This window comes from Prinia subflava, chromosome 2 (genome assembly GCF_021018805.1).
Source record: "Prinia subflava isolate CZ2003 ecotype Zambia chromosome 2, Cam_Psub_1.2, whole genome shotgun sequence".
NCBI classification, from domain to species: Eukaryota; Metazoa; Chordata; class Aves; order Passeriformes; family Cisticolidae; genus Prinia; species Prinia subflava.
Window position 1 is genome coordinate 33,045,722 of NC_086248.1, and position 20,465 is coordinate 33,066,186.

The 20,465-nt window shown below is 36.5% G+C and overlaps 1 protein-coding gene across 2 annotated transcripts in view; it reads left to right on the forward strand.

The window, feature by feature from the left end:
• The window catches only part of BCKDHB (branched chain keto acid dehydrogenase E1 subunit beta), a 109,841-nt gene that overhangs the window by 60,690 nt on the left and 28,686 nt on the right, over positions 1–20,465 (forward strand). Inside the window, exon 9 of one of the 2 annotated variants that reach the window (XM_063389530.1) lies at positions 3,784–3,870. The exons of the other annotated variant lie outside the window; for it this stretch is intronic. Within the exon in view, the coding sequence (XP_063245600.1) occupies positions 3,784–3,870 (87 nt within the window). The remainder of the gene's footprint in view (positions 1–3,783; positions 3,871–20,465) is intronic. 2 annotated transcript variants of the gene reach the window in all.

Here is a 20,465-nt window from a genome sequence, read left to right on the forward strand (position 1 = left end):
TAAAAAGTGAAATAATGTCTTATAGAAGAGGAATGATACCTGCATATAATCATTAACCATGTCTACTGTGCCCTGTAGATAGCAAAGCAGTTAGTTTTGAAATCTGCACTTTTAACTGAATAACTACGTTGCTTCCAGGAAAGAAGGTTAAATTTTCATTTGAAGATATAGAAGTTGTTAGCTATTCTACGACTCTATGAATGTATTTGCCAGGCTTTGTTCAAAGCTATGTGGACTGTCGTATTTTTTCATAATAGGTATTTAAAAACTGTGTCTAGAAGGATCCCATCTGTTGTTATTGTCTGCTGTTATTACTGTACTGTGCTGTCACATGTAAGATAGAAAAAATGTCATAATTAAAATTAAGAGGGCATACAAAGACTGCAATATGTTTGCAGTATGTTTGCTAACTGAAACTATCTCTTGACCGGGAATTTATTAGTCTGCTACCTTATGGATCAGTTTTTCCACAAAAAAACCTGTACTAAATTAATTGGGGAGAATAATCTGTAAGTTTGGAAGACACTATCAGGAAAGAAGCAGCTCTTCAAAAATAATTAGAAATACATGATCAACAGTTCGGCATTGTTTGAGAACATTTAATGGGTGCTCAAAAAATAAATTATCATAGTTTGAAAAGTAAGACATTAGTAGTGAGCTGACTCATAATGGTGTGGCATAGAAAGGAAGTGTTAGTGAATGGAAATAGTCTCAAGGTCCTGCAAAGTTGGATTTTGAACCTGTTTTTTTACTATTTCTGTCAAATATATGGAAAGCATTATAACTATTACTGGTAAAAAATTAGAGGTAATAAAGAGCTAAGAAACAGATAAAATAGTTAACCGATAAAGAGAAGCTAAGCTCCATTAATTGAGCTAAGCTCAGGCACATGAGATGTTTTTCAGCATATCCAAATATAATTCTGTGTCTTGAAATAAGAAAAGCACACTATTTTTTCATCTTTATTCCAGGAAGACATTATCCTTTAACCTTCTTTCCCACAGGGCAGGGAGTTGCAGTTATCAGTAAAAGCTGGACTCATCCTGTTATGCTTTGGCCATCAGGCCTCATACATCCAAGGGCTGCAGTACTGCAGCTGCATTATCTCTGCATTTGGTGGTGTTCTGAAAAAACCTGGAATGCTGGTTCTGGATGGGTGCGTCAAGAAAGACATAGAAAACTGGAGATGATTCAGGATAGGATTGTCAGAATGATGAAGGAATTGGAAATGTGCTGTTCGCTGGAAGATTTAGAGCTCAGTCAGCTTAATTTAGCAAAATTGTGTTTAAGAGACCATTTGATCATAGTCTTAATGTGTTCATTTGGGAGCAGAAGTGGGGTAATAGATAGTGCCTCCTTCTAGCAAACCGAAATAAAACACAAAACAGCAGCTTTGAAGTTAAATCAGCCAAATTAGTTTGGAGATAAGGTGCAAAATTGTACCCAGGGAGGGGGTTAAAAATTGGAACAACTTGCCAATAGGTATGAAGCATTAACAAACACTAGAGATACTTAAGATTGCATATGTTCCTGAAAAACTCGCTGTAGGCTTGGTTGAGTACTAAAAGCACCAAACCTCTGCATGATTTCCTATGAGAAGTGATACATATAATGTATAGTAGGGCTGAGATATTTGTATGCAATGCTTGGTGATCACAGCTGCTTGTTCACTCTTAACAAACTCCCAAGACATGGACTTCCTTGAAGCCTGTGAGAATCATACATAAAAACAAGGATTTCTCACACAGTAGAAGAAGGTTACCATAAAGAGATAATTTCTCCCTTCCCCTTTTCTTTATTTACGTGGATTCAATTTGAGAACAGATTAAGTAAGAGTTACTAATTATTTAGTACAAAAGACCATATTAGATTCAAGAAACTGGAGATGTGAAAATAATTGGAAACTGAGACATAGTAAAGGAACACATTAAAGGTCTTTTTCTTACTCTTCCCTGAACATTAAATTATCTCTTTAAGGAGATAATTTACTGAACTGACAGATTATTGGTCTGACCCTGTGTGAATTTTCCTATATGCTAACAGTGTTTGATTATATTCTATTATCTTCTGAGAAATGAAATCTGTAACTTTAATGATAGCTTGTAATCTATCAAAATATGAACCTTTCAAAACAAGTATATGTATAAGAATCTTTCTTTAAAATAAAGATGACTAAAAAACCCCCTAACAAACGAACTGAACTTTAACATTGATTAGTTGTATCATTTTGCTATAGCAACTTGTACTATAGCAACTGATTGTATCAGCTTTAATCACATCAACATATCAGCTTAAAACTGGAGTGTACATTTTGTTCATGGAACTGTTGTTCTGATGTAATGGACAGATTTATAGTGCAATTAATACCTGTGTTCCCTTAGATACAAGTTTGCAGTGCTGGAAAAATACCCCAGGAAATCAGCCTTTGTAACTGGATTACTTTCCAACTGCTGAAATTAGTTTTTCTGTCTTGTTTAGCTCTGAATGTTTTCAGACTACTTCAGAGTACAGTATATGGAACATGTTTTAGCTTGCAAGTTGCCAGTACATCTGTGCATGAGCTGCTTAGAGCCACTGATTGAGTCATTGCTATAAAAGCAAAAGAATTAGTAAAATACTTGAATCAGAGAGAAAGCTGCATAGTTGGGGCATTGACTTTATGTATTCTATTATGTAGATAACATGGAGCTGTCTGACTGGGGAGTATGCTGGTGTAGGCATTAAACTGAAGATCACAGTATTCAGAAGGTCTCATCTGATAGCAGGCACTATCTCGTGCTCTTCCACTTGATGAGTAATATTAGACCAGCAGTACTCTATGTACTTCTCTTAAAGGTCAGACTGTAACTGTTCTTGAGAGATTAACATATGCAATAATCTGATTTTTTTTCTGATGTACATTTCTAGAAGTTTATGAAATCTTTTCATGAACCTTTTTATTATAATTTTAAAATGCTTATCATGGAAGCAGAGACTTTGCTGCCATATTTCTTACTAAAGGTATCTGATACTGTTTTATTCAGGCAATTTAGTGTAGTTGCAATAACATCAGTGTGCTTGTGTGTGGTGAAGCTTTATGTTTCCCATCAGAATAAAAATATTTTGCTTTCATTGTTATGTTTCTCAGTGAACACAGTTTTGTTTTTTTGATCAAAGATGCTTAGGTCATCTGTATATATTATGCTATTTATTTAGCTATGAAGTAGATTACATAAAAACTGCACAAACATTGAAATCTGAAATTAGAAAATGATATTTCTAATTGCCATGTAAAATTTAAATATGCAGCACTAATCTGCACATTTTCTTGCTAAAATTTTTATTTAACAGTTTTCTGAATAACAATGGTTCATGACTTTACATTGGATCTGTTTGTACAGATATGTCAGTGAAGGATTTCTTTGTGTATGTGTATTTTAGTATTTTGAGGACAAATTTTTACTGGCTACTTGCTAAAATCCTTATTCTATTTCAGAAATGTTACAGTTTGCATTGGTAGGGTAAATTCATATGAAACAGGTTCAAATTTATTTTTGATGCTTGCTTAAAATTGAGTGGAAAATGTGAATACTTTTATAGTAAGTATAAAACCATCCTATTTATGACTCAATTTAGTATTTTAGGGTAATTTATCGTTCACTGGAAATGCAAGAGGAGAAAAGTAGCTGTGTTCTAATACTGCTAACAAAGTCACATATTTGATATACTCCACAAGTAGTACAAGTAAGAAATCACAAGAGCTGTAATTTGATGACCTTTTGGGCGTTTGTTTTTCCTTTTCAGTCAGTGGCAAAGACTGGGCGATTGCTGATTAGCCATGAGGCTCCCTTGACAGGAGGATTTGCATCTGAAATCAGTTCCACAGTTCAGGTACACAGCTTATTTGTTTTTAAATGTTCTGCATGGATGAATGTGTTTCCCTGTAGAAGAAATATTTAACACTACATTAAAAGTTGAGGTTTTATATTTTTTTAAAGTTATTCTCTTTTGCAGTTTTGTGGATGCTTGCCTTACTTCATCTGAACAGCAGAGAAATCATGTACCCACTTAGGCACTGTGCATAGTATCAGCTAAGCTAGAAATTTAACTTCCACTTCAAAGCAGGGAAAATGTGCACTGTGAGATGCAGGGGAAAAATCTTCATGTATAGTCTGGTTTTAATGTTCCTTTTTATTTTTCTCGAATGCTTATGCCTTGAGCTTCTTAAAAATACATTCTAGGAATGCTGAAATCAGACACAGAAAAAGCATTCGGGTCCAGTACAGTATACAGTCACACAGTGTTCAGAGACCTCATTAGAAGAGTCTGCAGAAGTTGTTCACGTGTGTTTGTGGTGATGCTCATGCACATGTCGAGCCCGCACGCACAGAACAGCTTGGAAAGGCTGAGATGTACATCAGTATCAGTAACATCTAGAGCATTTGGGTTTGGAAGGCCTTCTTAGCATCCTGATGTGTTTTATACTCATACCTCTTTGGAAATTTTTCCCTTAACTTGATTTCTTTCCTGTGCACATCAGTGGTACTTGTTGGTAGAAACATCTAAATTAAGTGTGTCCATCACTATGTGGTGACTCTTTTGATTATTCTAGGATAGTTAAATTGTAGGACTAGAGTGAAATGGGATTGTAAAATTCACAAAATACAAACCATGTAGGCAGTAATTAAAGCTTGGTAATTAGTCTTTTTATGGGAAGGAATAGAGTTATTAGTTCTGGGAGTGTAATTCTGAATTAAATATGCAGAAGGAATCAGAATACTGTGTTTCTTTATCTTTGTGATACAGTTTCTTTTAAAGAACACTTGTATGAATATTAATGTAATTATTTTAAGGTAAATTTGTTTTTTCTACAAAAATATTTTCTCCATTATGAACCAAATATTTGGTTTCCTGGAGACCTCCTAACAGCCCTCCAGTATCTGAAGGGAGCTTACAAGGAAGCTGGAGAAGGGCACTTCATCAGGAACTGTAGTGATAAGAAACAGTCATGGATTCAAACTGAGCAAAGGGAAATTCATGTTTAATATATGGCAGAAATTCTTTACTGTGAAGGTGGTGAGGCACTGGAACAGGTTTTCCACAGAAGCTGTGGATGCCCCATCCCTGGAAGTGTTCAAGGCCAGGTTGAGTGGAGGAGCTCTGACCAACCTGGTTGACGGTGTCCCTGCCCCATGGGAGTTGGTACTAGATGAGGGTCACTTCCAATCCAAACCATTCTATGATTCCATGATTTTTCATCCTTCTAAATAATCAGCATTTGACCTCCTTTCTGTAGTAGATAGTCTCTGATTAAACTAGGACTAATAAAGTTATAAGCTACTGCCAGCTGTGAGTGTAGGAAACTAATTTTCTTTATAAATTCCCACAAAAATGTGGGAAATAGACTCAGCCAAAAGAGCTTGTCTTCTAGCATCTTGTATTATTATCAACATTTGAGGAGAAAACTATTCTAAGGTTGGATACCATCTGTCTGACACACTCAAAGCCAAAGAAACCCTTCTCAACATGTTTAGTGGGCTTGCCAGTGAATAAATGGCCAATCCCAACAGAAGATGAATGGGATACTTGGGTGGAATCCCTTCCTGAGGCCCCCTTTGAACCTCATGAACTGGAAATCTTTGGATCGGTCAGAATGGGATTTTGTGTAAAATTTGGTCCTTCTGGGGTGACAGAAGACAAAGTAATAGATGTCACACTGAATCAAATAATCTATAAGAATGCATCCTTTTGGTGCAATTACACCAAGGTGCGGAACAAACCATTCAGCCATGATGGTGCAGCACAATTGCCAAAGGGGATCTTTTTAATTTGCGGGGACAGGATTTGGCCTGCGATCCCTGCACAGGTGACCGGTGGTCCATGCGGTATTGGGAGACTTTCATTGTTAACACCCAACATGACATTGTTGAGAGAGCAAAAATATAGAGGAAAAAGAGATATCAAACAATATGATCCCAATTGCACTGACAGTGTTTACACCTGGGACAAGACCCAAAGAATTCTGATAACTGTATTTTACCCACATGTAGCAATAGAATCAGCTTTGAAGCAGTTGGATCATATGGGCTGTTGGTTGAGCAAAAAGGCCCGATCCGTCTCTCTCGCACTGAGTGAGATGTTAACTGACATTGACAGTGTGAGACGAGCAACTCTCCAAAACAGAGCAGTGATTGATTATCTATTGCTGACACATGGACACGGGTGTGAGGAATTTGAGGGAATGTGTTGTATGAATTTGTCAGACCATTCCAAATCCATCCATGAGAACATAAAGCAACTGCGGGAAAGTGTTAACAAACTTGGAGAGGTCACTGGATCATGGTTGGATGGGGTGTTCAATTGGTTTAATTTTTCATCATGGTGGAGGAAACTTTTGAAAGTTTTGATATCTTTTTTGTTAGGGCTTGTGATTCTTCTGATGTTTGTGCCGTGCTTGCTTCAATGCATATGGTGGGCCATGAACAGGGCTGTCAGAGAGGTGTTCTTGGTGCAAACAGGAGGGGGAGATGTTGGAGTCCAGGATATCCCTCTGGCCGCGCTGGAGGGTTTGGAGACTGGACACAGGGGTCTGGGATCTGTACAGGGGGGTCAGCCAGACTCACACAGAGCCCAGGAGGACACTGACTCTGATTCCTGTCCATGGGAGTGAATACTCACATGCAGGAAGAATCACAAACCCTAAGAATTTAAAATAAGTAGTAGCTGGTTTATTATAGAATATAAATATAGAAATTAGGATTCTTAGTATATGGGGCTGGAGAGACAAGATGGAGGAATTGGGGAGTGGCCCCTGTGCTCCTTGTTCTTGCTCTCGTCCCCCATCTTTTCCTGAGCTGGATTTTAGAGATTGGTTTAGAGTAGAACTGACATGTTAGTATAGGTAATAGGTATTGGTACAATTTTGTAAATAAAAAGTATGTCTTGGACAGTGGTTGGGTCAAGGGTACCGTACATAAGGTGCGAGGCTCTCTGATCCGCCCAGTCTGCCGCGTGTCTTGCTTTGCTGGGGACGCCTTGCAAAGCTGGACAAGAACTGATAGATAATTAAGAATAAACAACCTTGATAACACGGACTGCTGGACTCGTTGTCTCTGGCTTCGGTGTGAAACACCCAGGGCGAAGAGAAGACTGAAAACCTTATTACCTCGGGGAACAGCAACCCCGAGGAAACTCCCAGAGAACAGCAACCCTGGGGGAAAACCTTATTACCTTGGGGAACAGCAACCCGGAGGAGAATCTCAGGGAATTCCAACCCTGAGAAGCAGCAAAGTCAAAATCTACCATATAACAGAGGAAAGCATATGTGTTGGGTAAAAAAGTGAGTTGGAAAAAAAATGTATCAGTAAATATCATTGGCAAAACATGGGATGCCCAATATATTGCTAAAATTGCAACATGATTTTTTAATCCTCAGACCTTCACTGAGAAAGCTACTTACCTGATCCTTCTAGAGGTGTTGTTTCTCATATCAGAGATACATTTGACAAATACCACTTGTTTAAAAAACCAGTTGAAAATGTTTTAGTAAAGGGCTATTTATCTCTGCCAGTATTGAAAGAAAATAGTTTTTTTATTATAGTTGCTCATTATTTTATATTCATTTTTCTTATGAAACTAGGGTTTATATCTTAAGAAATATCTATTACATATGCTCCCTCAGAATAAGTTAGAATATATAACTCTTTGGCATTACATTTATCCATGACAAGTTTCTTTCATATAAATTGCCCGACTTGGATTTGTGTTGTAACCATATTGTCATTACTCTGTGTGTCCATTCTTGAAGATTCTATCATCCATAATAAAATTTTGATATGAGTACTTTAAAGATTATACTGCAAAAGATATTAAAATAATAAGTTGCAACTTTTTAAATAACAATATCGCTTCAGGCGTAATAAAGACTTTGCTGTTCTTATTCAGTTAAAAATATTGATCTCTTAACGATCAAGTGAAGTCCATATGTCTAATATCACTGTACTGTAAAAATGAAAACAAAAAGTGAAATTCTCTTTTGTTGGATACAATGCATACTGAGAATGCCAAAACTTGGGGATTGCAGTTGGCTTTAGTTTCTTCTTCCATATGGAAGTAATAAGACTTCAATAAAATACGTCCAGTTGGATTAGATGGTTAGTTTCCATATTGTTATTCCATCCTTGCTGTGAGGTCTCATCGTAGATATAAGGTGAATAGAGGTACATAGGCTATTTTAAAAGTTAGCGGTCACATACACTTCATGTTGATATTTAATTCAAGGAAAAGAGTACAAATGGAAATGATGGGTTTCATTCACGAACTGTAGGAAAAAATACATTGGATACTTTCATTTTTGCATATGAGACATTAAAAGCAGTGTTTGGAGAGCATGTTAAATCAGATTTGTTGTGTGTCAAGTACAGAATATTTTAAAGGAGCTCATTATTGCACTAAGTGGTCATTTTCTCTGCTCAGACATAAAACTGAAAACAAGAAGAGGTGGTGTACTTAAAACTCTACATGATATGACTTTGCTCTTTGCTCCAGTGTTTCATACATGCTCTCAATGGCTATTCTGAAGTGAGCAATGACTACCAGGACAAATTCAATAGAGGTACACTTAAAAGTCCAAATATTTTATATTCTGTATAAAAGCATGTAAAATTGTCATGTTCAGCAGAGAAAGTGTTAAACTTACATAAAGCACAGTTTGAGAAGCCTTGGGAGAGAAGCCTACTGAGATGTCACTTCCAAAATAATGAAGAATTATGTGTGGAAATCATCAGTACATTAATCATTTGTAATACACAGAAACATAAATCCAGTAACTGTGTCCTGTTTAAAAACAAAAATTTTAAAAAAAAGGAAGAAAAAAAAGAAAAGAGAACCAGGCAGGATGGAGACAGCTAGCATGAACAGTAAGGGACTCTTTGGATTACTTCACAGGGTTGCTGCCTGCCAGCACTGGGGACTTGTTATGGGATGCAGGAGGAAGCATTTTGGAATCATACAAGTCTTCTGGAGTGTTTAGAGGAGGAACCAAAACTGAAGAGATGTGGGGACCAAGGTGGTTTGGGGAGGCACAGAATGGGAAAACTGAGAGAGAAAGGGATAAAAAGGAACCTTGTATTATGGCTTCAATAATATGGTGGTTGCTATTTTCTGATAGGGCTGAAATAAATATAGGGAAGTAGAATACACCCTCTGGCATTGATCCTGCGAATACAGGAAGTGTACATCTCAGGAAGATCTTGGTGGTTTTCTACCCATTTCTGCTAGTAATGGCTAAAATTTTTAAAAATAGAAAACTACTCTAATAATTTTTAATGTTTTCATTTAAGGAATTTAAATTTTCATTTAGGATTTTTTATTTTTTTTGTACATTGATGGCATTATAGCAGGATACACCATGAAAATATATGCTGTTATTAAAATAGAAGAAATGCATGTTAGTAAGGAAATTTGTTAGCTGCCCTGGTAAAAGTCATTGCTGTTTATAAAATAACAAGTCAGCACATTGTTTTTTGTAGACAATTGCAATTGCACAGATGCATCATTCTTGCAGGAGCAGAGCAATTCTGATTTAATTGCAGTTCCTGTTTTTGTAGCACAGTTTCTGTTCTTACTGCCCGGTATGTGCTTTGTCCTTGGGCCTCTGCACAGGGGATGTTGGGTCACCTGCCAAAGAAATGCACAGGTGAACACAGCTCAGTCCTCAGGAGCCCTTCCAGAGGACTCAGCCTTTTCTCAGAATTACACAGAAGTATCAATTTTCCAGAAGACTGGTATCAATCAGAGGATAGGACTCAGAAAACTCAGTGAAGTAACTGTTTCTGAGAGTTGAGTTCCATGATCCTATTTTCTCAAATCTTGCCTTCTGTATCTACAAATTGGATATAACAGTATTTGACTGTTTGCTCAATGGTGCTTTAGATTTCTTCCTCTTGCAGCAAAATAAGGCCTAATCTCCAGTAAGTGGTGTAATTTCCTGCCAGAGTGTGGCATTAGGGGAAACTATTAGAGGAGCTGGTTTTGTGAGAAGCATTTCAGGAAAAAGAAAAGTGGGTTTATCGTGAAATACCTTTCAAAGACATCAGAGTTCCACAGCAGTTTTGTCCTAAAGCAGGTTACCATGGAAAAAAAAGTGCCCAAAAATGTTAAACGACAAGAAAAAAAATTTAATTATTTCAGCAGTATGAACATCTAAAATAAAATGACCTGATATTGACTGGTACTGAACAGGAACTGTGTTGAGTAACTACTATTTTACAGAGTCCTAATGAAAAAAAAAAATACTTCTTCATACTATTACATTATCTGTCTTTAGAATTTGGGATGTTGAGATATTCCAAACAGTTCATTTATTTCAGTTTGCCCATGGATACAAGTTAAGGTGGAATTTCCCAAGGAAGCTGTAACAGTCCTCTGTGGCTCTCTGTGGTGCTTTGAGGAAGTGAATGCAGTGCAATACTTTAAAATGTCCATGGGACCAGCTTTGAGTTTCAAATTATGCACGTGTATTTGTACTTAGTGCAGAAGGAACTAATGAATAACTTTGTGGGATTGATTTTGAAGTTATGGTGTGTAGCATCAGATTTTGTGCTGGTGCCACTTAAAATCTTATTTTAATGAACAGGCTGTAAACTGGTATTATTGACTTTACTGAAAGCAGTTGTTTTGGTAATTGTTATTTATTTAGAGGTAAATGTTTTCATTCTCACAAGGTATGTTGAAGCAAATTGCATTTTGAACTGACCTTTGAGAGATAATAGAATGAGTGTGTATTATGAAGCTGGAGGAGCTTGAGGTACAAATTGTTAGAACTACATGATTGTGGAAATGAAGGAAATTTTAATTGTTCTCTATTCAGCTGGGGAAATAATAAAAAGACTCAAATACATTTCCCCAAGTTGATTAAAAAATAATTGAGGCCATCTTGGACAGCTTTTTGTAGGACACAGACTTTTTTCACTGGGTACCATTTCATGGAATGGCTAAAGGAAGAGTCTCTGGACTAAATGTAACATTGATATCCAAGGAGAAGGCTCACTAAAGCATGCAGGTACAGCAGTATGGTTGTTCAGCTGATGTAAGAAACATATTACATCTGAATTGATGTTTTTAAACTTTCTATGACACAATTACAATAGACAGTAAAATTGGAAGAGATGAAATATTGACACAATGTGGTCCTTCATTTGTTATCCAGTTTAACATTCACTATCACTCTTGGCAGATCTAGCAGCAATCACAAAGTACAATATAAAAGTCTGGTTTTATAGATCACACCATCAGTTTCTGTCAGTGGGAGTGTGATCTAGAAAATATTGGTATAGAATATAAAGAAAAGCTAGAATAAATACAGACAAATAAATTCAAGGTGGTCATAAATTGTTTAGCAATAAAAAAAGAACAGGGATTTGAAGGAAAAGAAAATCAAAAGTATACAGGAATAAGCCATAATGATGAAAACCAGTAAGATTATTTCTTAAGTGTGGGATTGAGAGCAATATGGGAAACAGCATAAAGTTGCCATTCAGTGACTGGAGACAAAAGTGCATGAAAATGTTGCCTGTGTTTGTGAGATGTGACTCCAAACAGTGAAGCAAACTCCCAGTTTATGATGCAGGATGAACTAGAAGCAATTTTTGCCATGCAAGTCTGGAGTCTTGCATAGCTTTGAATGTCAGCATATTTTGTTACACAATGTAGAAAAGAAAGGTGAACAGACAAAATGTTACAAACCCGGGGTTTCTCAAAGGAAATGAAGCTTTGTTATTCATCTATTAAAAAAATACATGCACTACAAAAAATGTTTGAAAAGTAAGATTCAACAGTGATTCTGAAAAGTTCAGTAAAATTGATATTAAAAAAAATCTTTTAAGATTAGGAATTTGATGTATGAATTTAATGTGAATCACTTATATTAATTATCAAGCTAAGAGTTATTTTTTTTTCTTAAAAGAGCTTTCCAAAGAGCTTGGATATAGCAGTAAACCTTTAGGATTTTTTTGTTTTCTTTCGTAAATAAGAAAGAACAAATTCTGTGTCTTGTACTCCACTCTGTGCCCTGTTGTAGAGCATTGCCCCTCACTGCTATAGTCCTGGACTTGTGAGCCCAACTGCTGGGGTTTGGTGGTTGTGTTTGTCTGGCAGAAATGGCATTTTTCTGCATGTGTATCACATTTAAAACAGAGCCAAAATCTAACAAGCAATGCTTTTTCACAGGGTGGTGCCTGGCACTTTCTTCACAGGAAATCTTTGAGGCCAAAATTGTTTTGGATGTGACACAAAAGTCTCCTATATTTTATCTCACTGCATGGAAGTATCTTAATTTTCATTTGTCTCATGTTCTGTTACCTATACCCATACAGATGTCTTGGTTAATAACTAAGAAATGCAGTACAGGATGTGAGAAATTCAGCACAGGATGAAAGGGACTTCTAAAGTTTTGTTTGATGTTATCATGTAATAAAGTCCAATTTACCCATGAGATTTTATGCATACTTATTTAATTTTAGTGAACATAAGGAAGAACAAATTCTTCTACAATGAAAAGAGCAAATGATTGTAATAGTGGCATATGTTACCAGTTCAGCTACAGGGGACTGTTGTGTTCTCTCTAGGCTGGAGTAAATTCAATACTGCGTAGGGAAAAGTGATTTAATGAATTCAATATAGCCAAATCTTGAACAGGACACAGTATTCTGTCCTTTGCAAACCTCCCAAATACATTTCTTAAAACAAGCAAACACCCCCCCCCCCCAAATCCTACAACAACATTCAACGTTGTGAAATGGAGTGCTAAAAAATGGTGGTGGATTTTGATAAAATCGGGCCCAGAATACTTTCTCTAAAGGTGTAAACACTGAGTGTTTGCATGTCCAATTAGTCCAGTTTCTAGACATAACAAATATAAAAATGTCTAGTTCATCTGCAGCTCAGCTTGAAGTCTGCTCAGTTTCTGTGAAGCCCTTCATGAAGAGGTCCACACCAGAGTGGGTACCTGGGCTAGAAGTCCCAGCCTTGAGGTTGCTGGTGCACACTCGCACCTCTTGGCTTTGGGCTCAGTGTCATTCCATGTGTGAGAGAAGATATGAACCAATGCCTTGCCTTCAGGTGGTGTTTCAGTCAGTCGCTTGTGGCACGTCCTTCTGATAGCAACTGATTAAACCATGTTTGAATCCCACTGGCACTGATTTGAACATGGATTTCTACGCCGTGTGAGTGTGCCCCATCTACTTGGCTTTGGGTCTGTTCTGTGTAAAAAATATGGGTTGGAGTAAGCTTTTCCCATGTTCTATGGGGCTAAAGCTGTTTCTTGGGTTCTTTTTCTTCATGAGGCAGAACCAAAAATGAGACAGGAGCATGGCAGTTTCCATAGGTACTGAAAAGAGAGGAGAACAGTAAGCGCTGCCTCACTAGAAGACTTCTGTAAGTGAGAGAAGAAATCCAGCAGTAAGATTTTGAGGGACTGCACGTGCCAGCTGCTGCAGGACCAGAGTTCACAGATGGAAAGGATGGGTTGGAGGAGAGGTTGTGCCCATGAACACCTCACCATGGATGGAAAAGGGAAAACTCAAGCGAGTGATGATTGTGACTGCCTGCTTCTCCAGGCTGACATTTATGGTGGGCACAGCCCTGCAAGATAGGCACTTTTAACAAAAGCATTCAACTTAGAAAAGAACTTTTTTAAAACTTAGGGTTAACTTGAATGCTTTCTATGGAGTTACTTATTTTCAAGTGATTTATTGAACAAAGGCTTTTGGCACTGAAACAAAAATAACCCTTTCCTGTCCCACTTTCAGCTGCGTTGTGTGTTAGGCAGAAGGTGGCATTTCTTCCAGCCGCATCAAACCCTGTGTGCTGGTTTTGCACCTGAAACTGCTACACCATTTATCTTCCTGTTAGAACTGGTTTTCCTTGCATTGGTGGGGTACAGAAGTGTGCAGCCAAGTATTTTTTTTTTAAAAATGCAGATTCCTGAAGAGCCACAAGTTTCTCCCTGGTCAGTATGAGGTGGTTAAGCGACAGAATATGCTGAAAGTCAATATGGTTCAGTGAAATCAAAAGTTTTAACTATTGAAAAAGTTCAATGTTTGATTCACCTTAATCACTTGAGTGTAGAGTATTAAGTATGCTCTTAGTATATCCAATGAGGACATTTTTTTCCATGTTCTGATATTTAATATGGTGTGCAAATGTTCATATGCCTGAGGCTGAGCTCCAGCATCATTGTCCTGCTGATACACCCATGTTCATTCATTGTGATTAATAACTTTGAACAATGTGTTTAGTCTTCTATATGCTAATTCTGGAAAAGACCAAAAACATGGGCACTGAGGCAGAATTAAAATTTTCTCTTTGCTATGCACTGTCCCCCATTTGCATTTTCATTTTTCTAGCTATCAGGAATTCTTCTAATGAAAAGAACCTTTTTGTGGTTTTACTTACTCTATGGTAGAGTTTACATTTACAGTTTTAATGCAAACTGTTTTGATTAGACTCATGTTGTGATTCTAACATTTACATTTCTGATAGCTCATGGAGCTGAGAGAAATGAAATGGTTCTAATCCACATTGTGAGGAGGGCAAAAAGCCTACTCTGATCTGCACATCCTGTTTTCTGTGATCCAGTGATATTTTTCCTTTTCTTTTTTTTTCCCTCCCTCTAATACCATATTGTAATTCAGTAACATCAGCATTTCTAACTGATCTGTAAATGTAGCGAATTTAGAAGAACATTGAAACTACGAAGCTCACTCTAGAAATTGTGGGTCCCTGTTAAGCCTATTACTACTAAAAGCAGGCCCTTATATTACACCCTGTCAAATCATCAACTTGTTGTTTAATAAAAATTAATACAATTTTTTTTTTAAATTCTGACACAATTCTGGTAACAGAGGATCTGTGACAGAGCTCTAGAATAAGGTAACTCTGCAAAGCAACTACTAATTCAAGGATATTCAACTTCTGCCTGAAAACTGAACAATAACGTGTATAACTTGCTTTATTTTGTTTGGCATTATCTTTAATTCCCAGTAAATTATGAGTTGCATTAGTACCACTAGTAAGTGCTTTGAACAGTAATTTATGGTAGGGAGCCCAGGAGTCCCTGTAAAAGTGTAATAATGACCTTTCTTTCAATTTCTAGTGCTTTGGAATTATAAAAAAATTCTTGGGTGGTTAAAGCCATTTAACCTTTGTCATCATTTTTCCAAATGCCTCAGTGGGATGCAAGAATCCCTTACTAGCCACAGGTATAGCAACTTAAAATGTACTCAGGCACCCTGGCAAGCCAGGGTAAAGAAAAATGTGGAGTTTTTTAATTGCACTGTATGTCAGATTTACTTCTTTTGGACCATACAGTCAGTATCTTGTCTTATTTACTGAAAAAAATATTTTAGTGGGTTGGTTTGGGTTGTAAAGTGCTGATTAATGCAAGTATATTCTATTTTTTCCTGGCCTTTCATATTTTAGTATGGCTATTAGAAATGGTCTGGCTAGACTACTAATTTAGAGCAACAGACATAGTTCATAGTAGCATGATTAGAGAAGAGTGGCCTGTGGCATATAAAAATCTATACAGAATAGGGGAAAATTATAGAGCAAAACAGAAAGATCGATCCTTCTATGTTAATGGCTCAGTGAAGTTTTAAAAATAAAAATAAATACGTAAGGAACTTTGTCTTTTTAATTTTCTTGCAGGTTTAATTTAATAAATACATAAAAGGCCTGTAAAACAGTGTGTATTTATTGATGTTTTATGTATGCTCACAAGATCAAATTATTTCAGTACTATGGTGAATGTATTTGTAGGAGGAGATGTAAAAAGAACCTCTTGAGCTCTTCTGAGCTTCTGTGCTCTTCCAGAGTACTGCAAATTTTATACTGTTGCTGCTGGCTACATTAAGATTTTTAATATAGAAGAGAAAATGGAGGGTGCACTTTTACTACCTCTAAAAAACTAGTCTAGGAGCTTCTGCTGCTTCCTTGAGAAGGTAACTGCCTGATCTCCCTGGGGCAGACACATTTCAGTGCCCAGATGCCAATCCTGGTTTAAAGCCTCAAATCTGGATCTACAGCAGTGGGATAAGTTATGACAGTGCTGAGTTTCCGTGTTATAGGTATGCACAGAGGAAGAAATTTTCAAATAGTCCTGTTTGTCCAATAGTCCTTTTGAATGCAAGTGGGCACATGTTCATTGCCGTTGTGTAGGGATCTAGCAATTACAGTGATGCAATTAAAAAGCTACAAAAGTGGTTAAAACCATTTAAAAATGCCTGAATAGCAGATGTAAGCCTGAAACTAGTTTCCAAGGAAAAGAAAAGGTTGCTATCAGTTACATAAGAAAAATAACCATACTGGGAGAGAACCTTGTGTGTCTGTCTCTTCCTGTGGTCTTACCTGTGACGAGATCTGTGCTAGAGAAAGCTCTGTTCTGTAGTATAGCACCAGCAAAAGAGAATGAGCTACTCCTAGTTGTGCATATAATTCATATGCTGTATGTCAGCAGTGCTGTGATGCTTTTTGTAGTTGTGCTGTGTGCTACCTCAGTGGGGTTTTGAAAGGCAGCTTTATTGGCAGAGCTATAGCAGTACTGGCATCTGTCTGCATCTTGTTGGAAGTGTTTGTTGCTCTTACCACACTTAACAATGATCATGGTGAGCAGGAGACAGTTCTAGGCACACATAGCACAAATCCTTCTAATGACACCTCACAAGGAGAGAAGGCTAGAGAGCATTTAATGCTCGTTGTGACTAAGGAAGGAAGGAAGGAAGGACTGCTTCCTCTGTACCAAACACTGAAGTGATAATTTTATAAAACAACATTCAAAACTGAAAATGTTCTCTACAGAGGGCCAAATTCATGTCTTATTCATCTGCATACAGAAGTTTTTGAAGTTTCTGGAAAAGCTGATCTATGTATCTGTAGCTGGAATTGTTCCTCAGATACATTTGCTTGGAAATAATATTTTGTTCCCTGTCATCACTGAAGAAGTGCGTTTTGTCCATCTTCCTGCAAATAGCATGCTCATCACTAAGCTGTGTTTTGCTGAAGCACTAAGCATGCAGAAATGACTAACAGTAACTTAGATGTCTTAAGGAGTGAAAATGTCTTCTTGACTCGATGTTTGAAGTGGGCACAGAAGTGTTTCACTTTTTCCCTATATATAGTGAAAACATACCATTTCTCCTGTACATTTTAAAGAAACTGCTGTCCTGCATTTGGAGTAATGCAGATTGGGAAGGAATATAGACAAAATGCAACCTTCCAGTCAAAGCAACATTAAAAAAATACCTAAGTCTTTGCCCACAAGGTGGTAGGCAACACAAGCTGCACAGATATCAGTCGTTATCTGGATACCATGTCCTCTCAATCCCCATGTGTCTCTGGCATTATCAGCTTGGCTCTGAGTTGCCCTTAATGAAAATGTAGGCCCTGGTGATGAAGTCTGTGGAATTAAGATTTCATTCTGAATACCTCTTTTTTAGTATTCTACTTCCTTTATATGCATGGAGAGAATGGTTTGCCCTAAGAGTCACCTGGGTTTTTTTTTTAGTGATTGCACATGTGTACAATTGGAAAGCTATAGTTCTTTAAAGCAAACACTACAGTACTACTTTGCTTTTTTGTACCCTTTTTTGTTCAGCCAGCAAGGTTAGTTCTGCTGCACACTGATGAATACTCTTGCAATAAGTAAATAGCTGAAAAGTGCCAAGAAAGAATATGCCAAGACTATATTCTAATATTACAGTGTTAGGAATAATGTTGATAGATGTATAAAAAAAGTATGTCTAGAGATGGAATGTTTCATGCTTTTGCTCTAATTTTGTTGATTTCATCAACATTATATCAGAATCCTATATGGTTATTATACTTTATATTGCAGGAATATCCAGTACTTATTGTATATTGGGAGACCTAAATGAAACTGTGTAGCAGCCAACTGTAAGAGTAAACTTGTAACTTGGACACACTTACTTTAAGATCTATTAGTCAAAATGATGTGCATTTTTTGAGAGAAAACAATGTTCCTCAACACAGTGATTGAGTTCCAAAATTGCACCCATGCCACATGAAATGGTAGAAGCAGCAGTAAAGAAAGAATCTTCATGCCGTGTGTCTTGCCTTGCTGGAAGTTTTAAAAGGCAATGCAATATATTTATGGGCATCACACAACCATCTGAAAAATATGCCACAGTTATGGTGGGTCTGTCACAGAGAATTAGAAAAGGAAATTCTGTTATTTTAACCTTTGTTTTTAAAGCCATTTGCAAGACTCCTCAGTCTTCTATTTTTCAGTCCTTCTCATATAAGCTTTCTTTTTAAAGGTATCTGGTTTTTTACTTTATAAGATACCTGTAATTAGACTAAGAAGTCTGTATTTGGCTACCTAAATATATGGCCTGCCTTAAAAAAACAAAATAAGAAAAAATCCATATCTGTCTTGAAGACTACTGAAACATTCCTGCTTACTTCTTTTTCTTAGAACTTCTCATTCAAGAAAAACTCAGTGATTGAGAAAAGGTTAATCTAATCTACTCGAAAGTAATCTAATCTCCTAGTTATTCCTTTTAAAGTTGATAGTCCATAAATCATCTGCAGATGAAATGAGAGAAAAATGTCATAATCACACTTTTTCAAAAGAAAGGACTGAAAGAAAGAGGAAAGGTCTTTATCTAAGTTTTCTGTCCAAAGGTGACTGAACCACTGAGATCAACAAGTCATTAGTTAAGTTTGGCATAGCTAGCATTTCAGAACTTCTTTATAAAAAAGCTTTTCTACCTTTTGAGAGAGATCTGATTTTTACACAGCGATTTTTCACTCATAATTGTGTGACTGAAAAGGTGTTGGGTTTTCTGTCCATATATACCCACTTATTAACTGGATCCAGAACTTTTTAAAATTTAAAGTGCTTTAAAAATAAGAAAATATGAAGTTGCATGGTTTAAAAGATTCTCTTAAAATGGATTGTAGATTTTGGAGTACCTTACTTCCTGAGGGCAGCAGCACTTTACTGTTTAAGAGTGATGTGTTTCATGGTTTGCAAATTTAAATGATGAAATTTGTGTCCCCATGGACAGAGATTGACACTTGACTTGCATGTGTATTATGCCAATAGATACAGAAATCTATTATGGTAATATAATGAGAATTTATTTTGAAATAAGGATAAAAATAATATTTGGAATAAAAATTACTTTTCCTGTCCTTTCCTCTGATTTATTTCCTTACCTGTGGGCTGAACTTGCCCCTGAGCAAGCATTATTTATAGATGGGATGGCTTGCAAAAAACAATGGCTGAGAATTATTGCAAGCTGTGTTTCAGAAATCTTTCTATACTGAATTCAGAGTTTGCATGTCATAGATGTGAACCTTTTAATCACTTAACTTTTAGAAAGTTGTGTGACTTATGTGATGATGTGAGTACACAACTTGAGCCTCCTGTGGTTAAAAACATGGCTTACCCAGGAACTGATTCAGTTAAAAGATGCAGATGTACTAATCTCTACCAGGCATATAACATTTGTTGGATGGGGGAATATCCTCTGTGGTAAAATAAGAGGATTTTTTCTGTTACACTGATCATATATTTTGTATTTAATGTGCGCAAAGAGTCTAATAGAAAGTAAGCAGAAATAATTGAATAATAATTGATGCCGAGGTGGGGCTGTTACTCATTATTGCTTCTCGTGAACATCACAGCTAAGTACACTCTAGATGACATAATAAAATTAGCTGCTATGAATTTTAAATAAAATCCCACATATCAGTTTTAAATACAGAATTATTGTGATACATATTAGAGTTGTACAATGACAACTGTTGAAACGCTTGCAGCCGAGTGACTTCATATTGCAGAAGTGAATTTCAGGTCTGGGTTCTGGTAGTACACAATACTCCTCAAATTAAAGATGAAAGAAAAATCTGCTACTGAAACTTGCATTCCAGTGTTAGTAACTTAAACTATGACCAGAAGAAAATCTATTTCTAAGCATACATTTTAAACATGCATTGCCAAAGAAAATATCTTCCCTAATCTGACTGCAGCCGGTAGTTAAACAAAATTGCTGAATATCTAAAATAAAGCAGTTTTACAGTGTTAAATAAAATAGAATTTTGGTTTGTTATTGAAGTTCTATTGGCTACACATTTTTATAATTATTCGGGCAGTTTTTTCTTTAATCAGCCCTTAAAATATTTATTATGGTAGGTATTTTTTACTTTATTAAAACCAGGTTCTCTTCACTGACATTTTAAAATATTTTCTGGGGAAAAAAAAAAAAAGAAGCTGGTTGTTTGCGTATGTTCCAGTGCTTTAGTGCTTTACTGTGGGATGTAGTTCTGCGTAAGTTAGTCCTGCTCTGAGTCATGAGCTGGGAGTGCTGCTAAAAATATGATGAAGATCACTTACACCTGTGGAAGTAAATCAGATTTATTTGACTTGAAAAGCCCTGTGCAATGTTTAAAATTCATTGCAA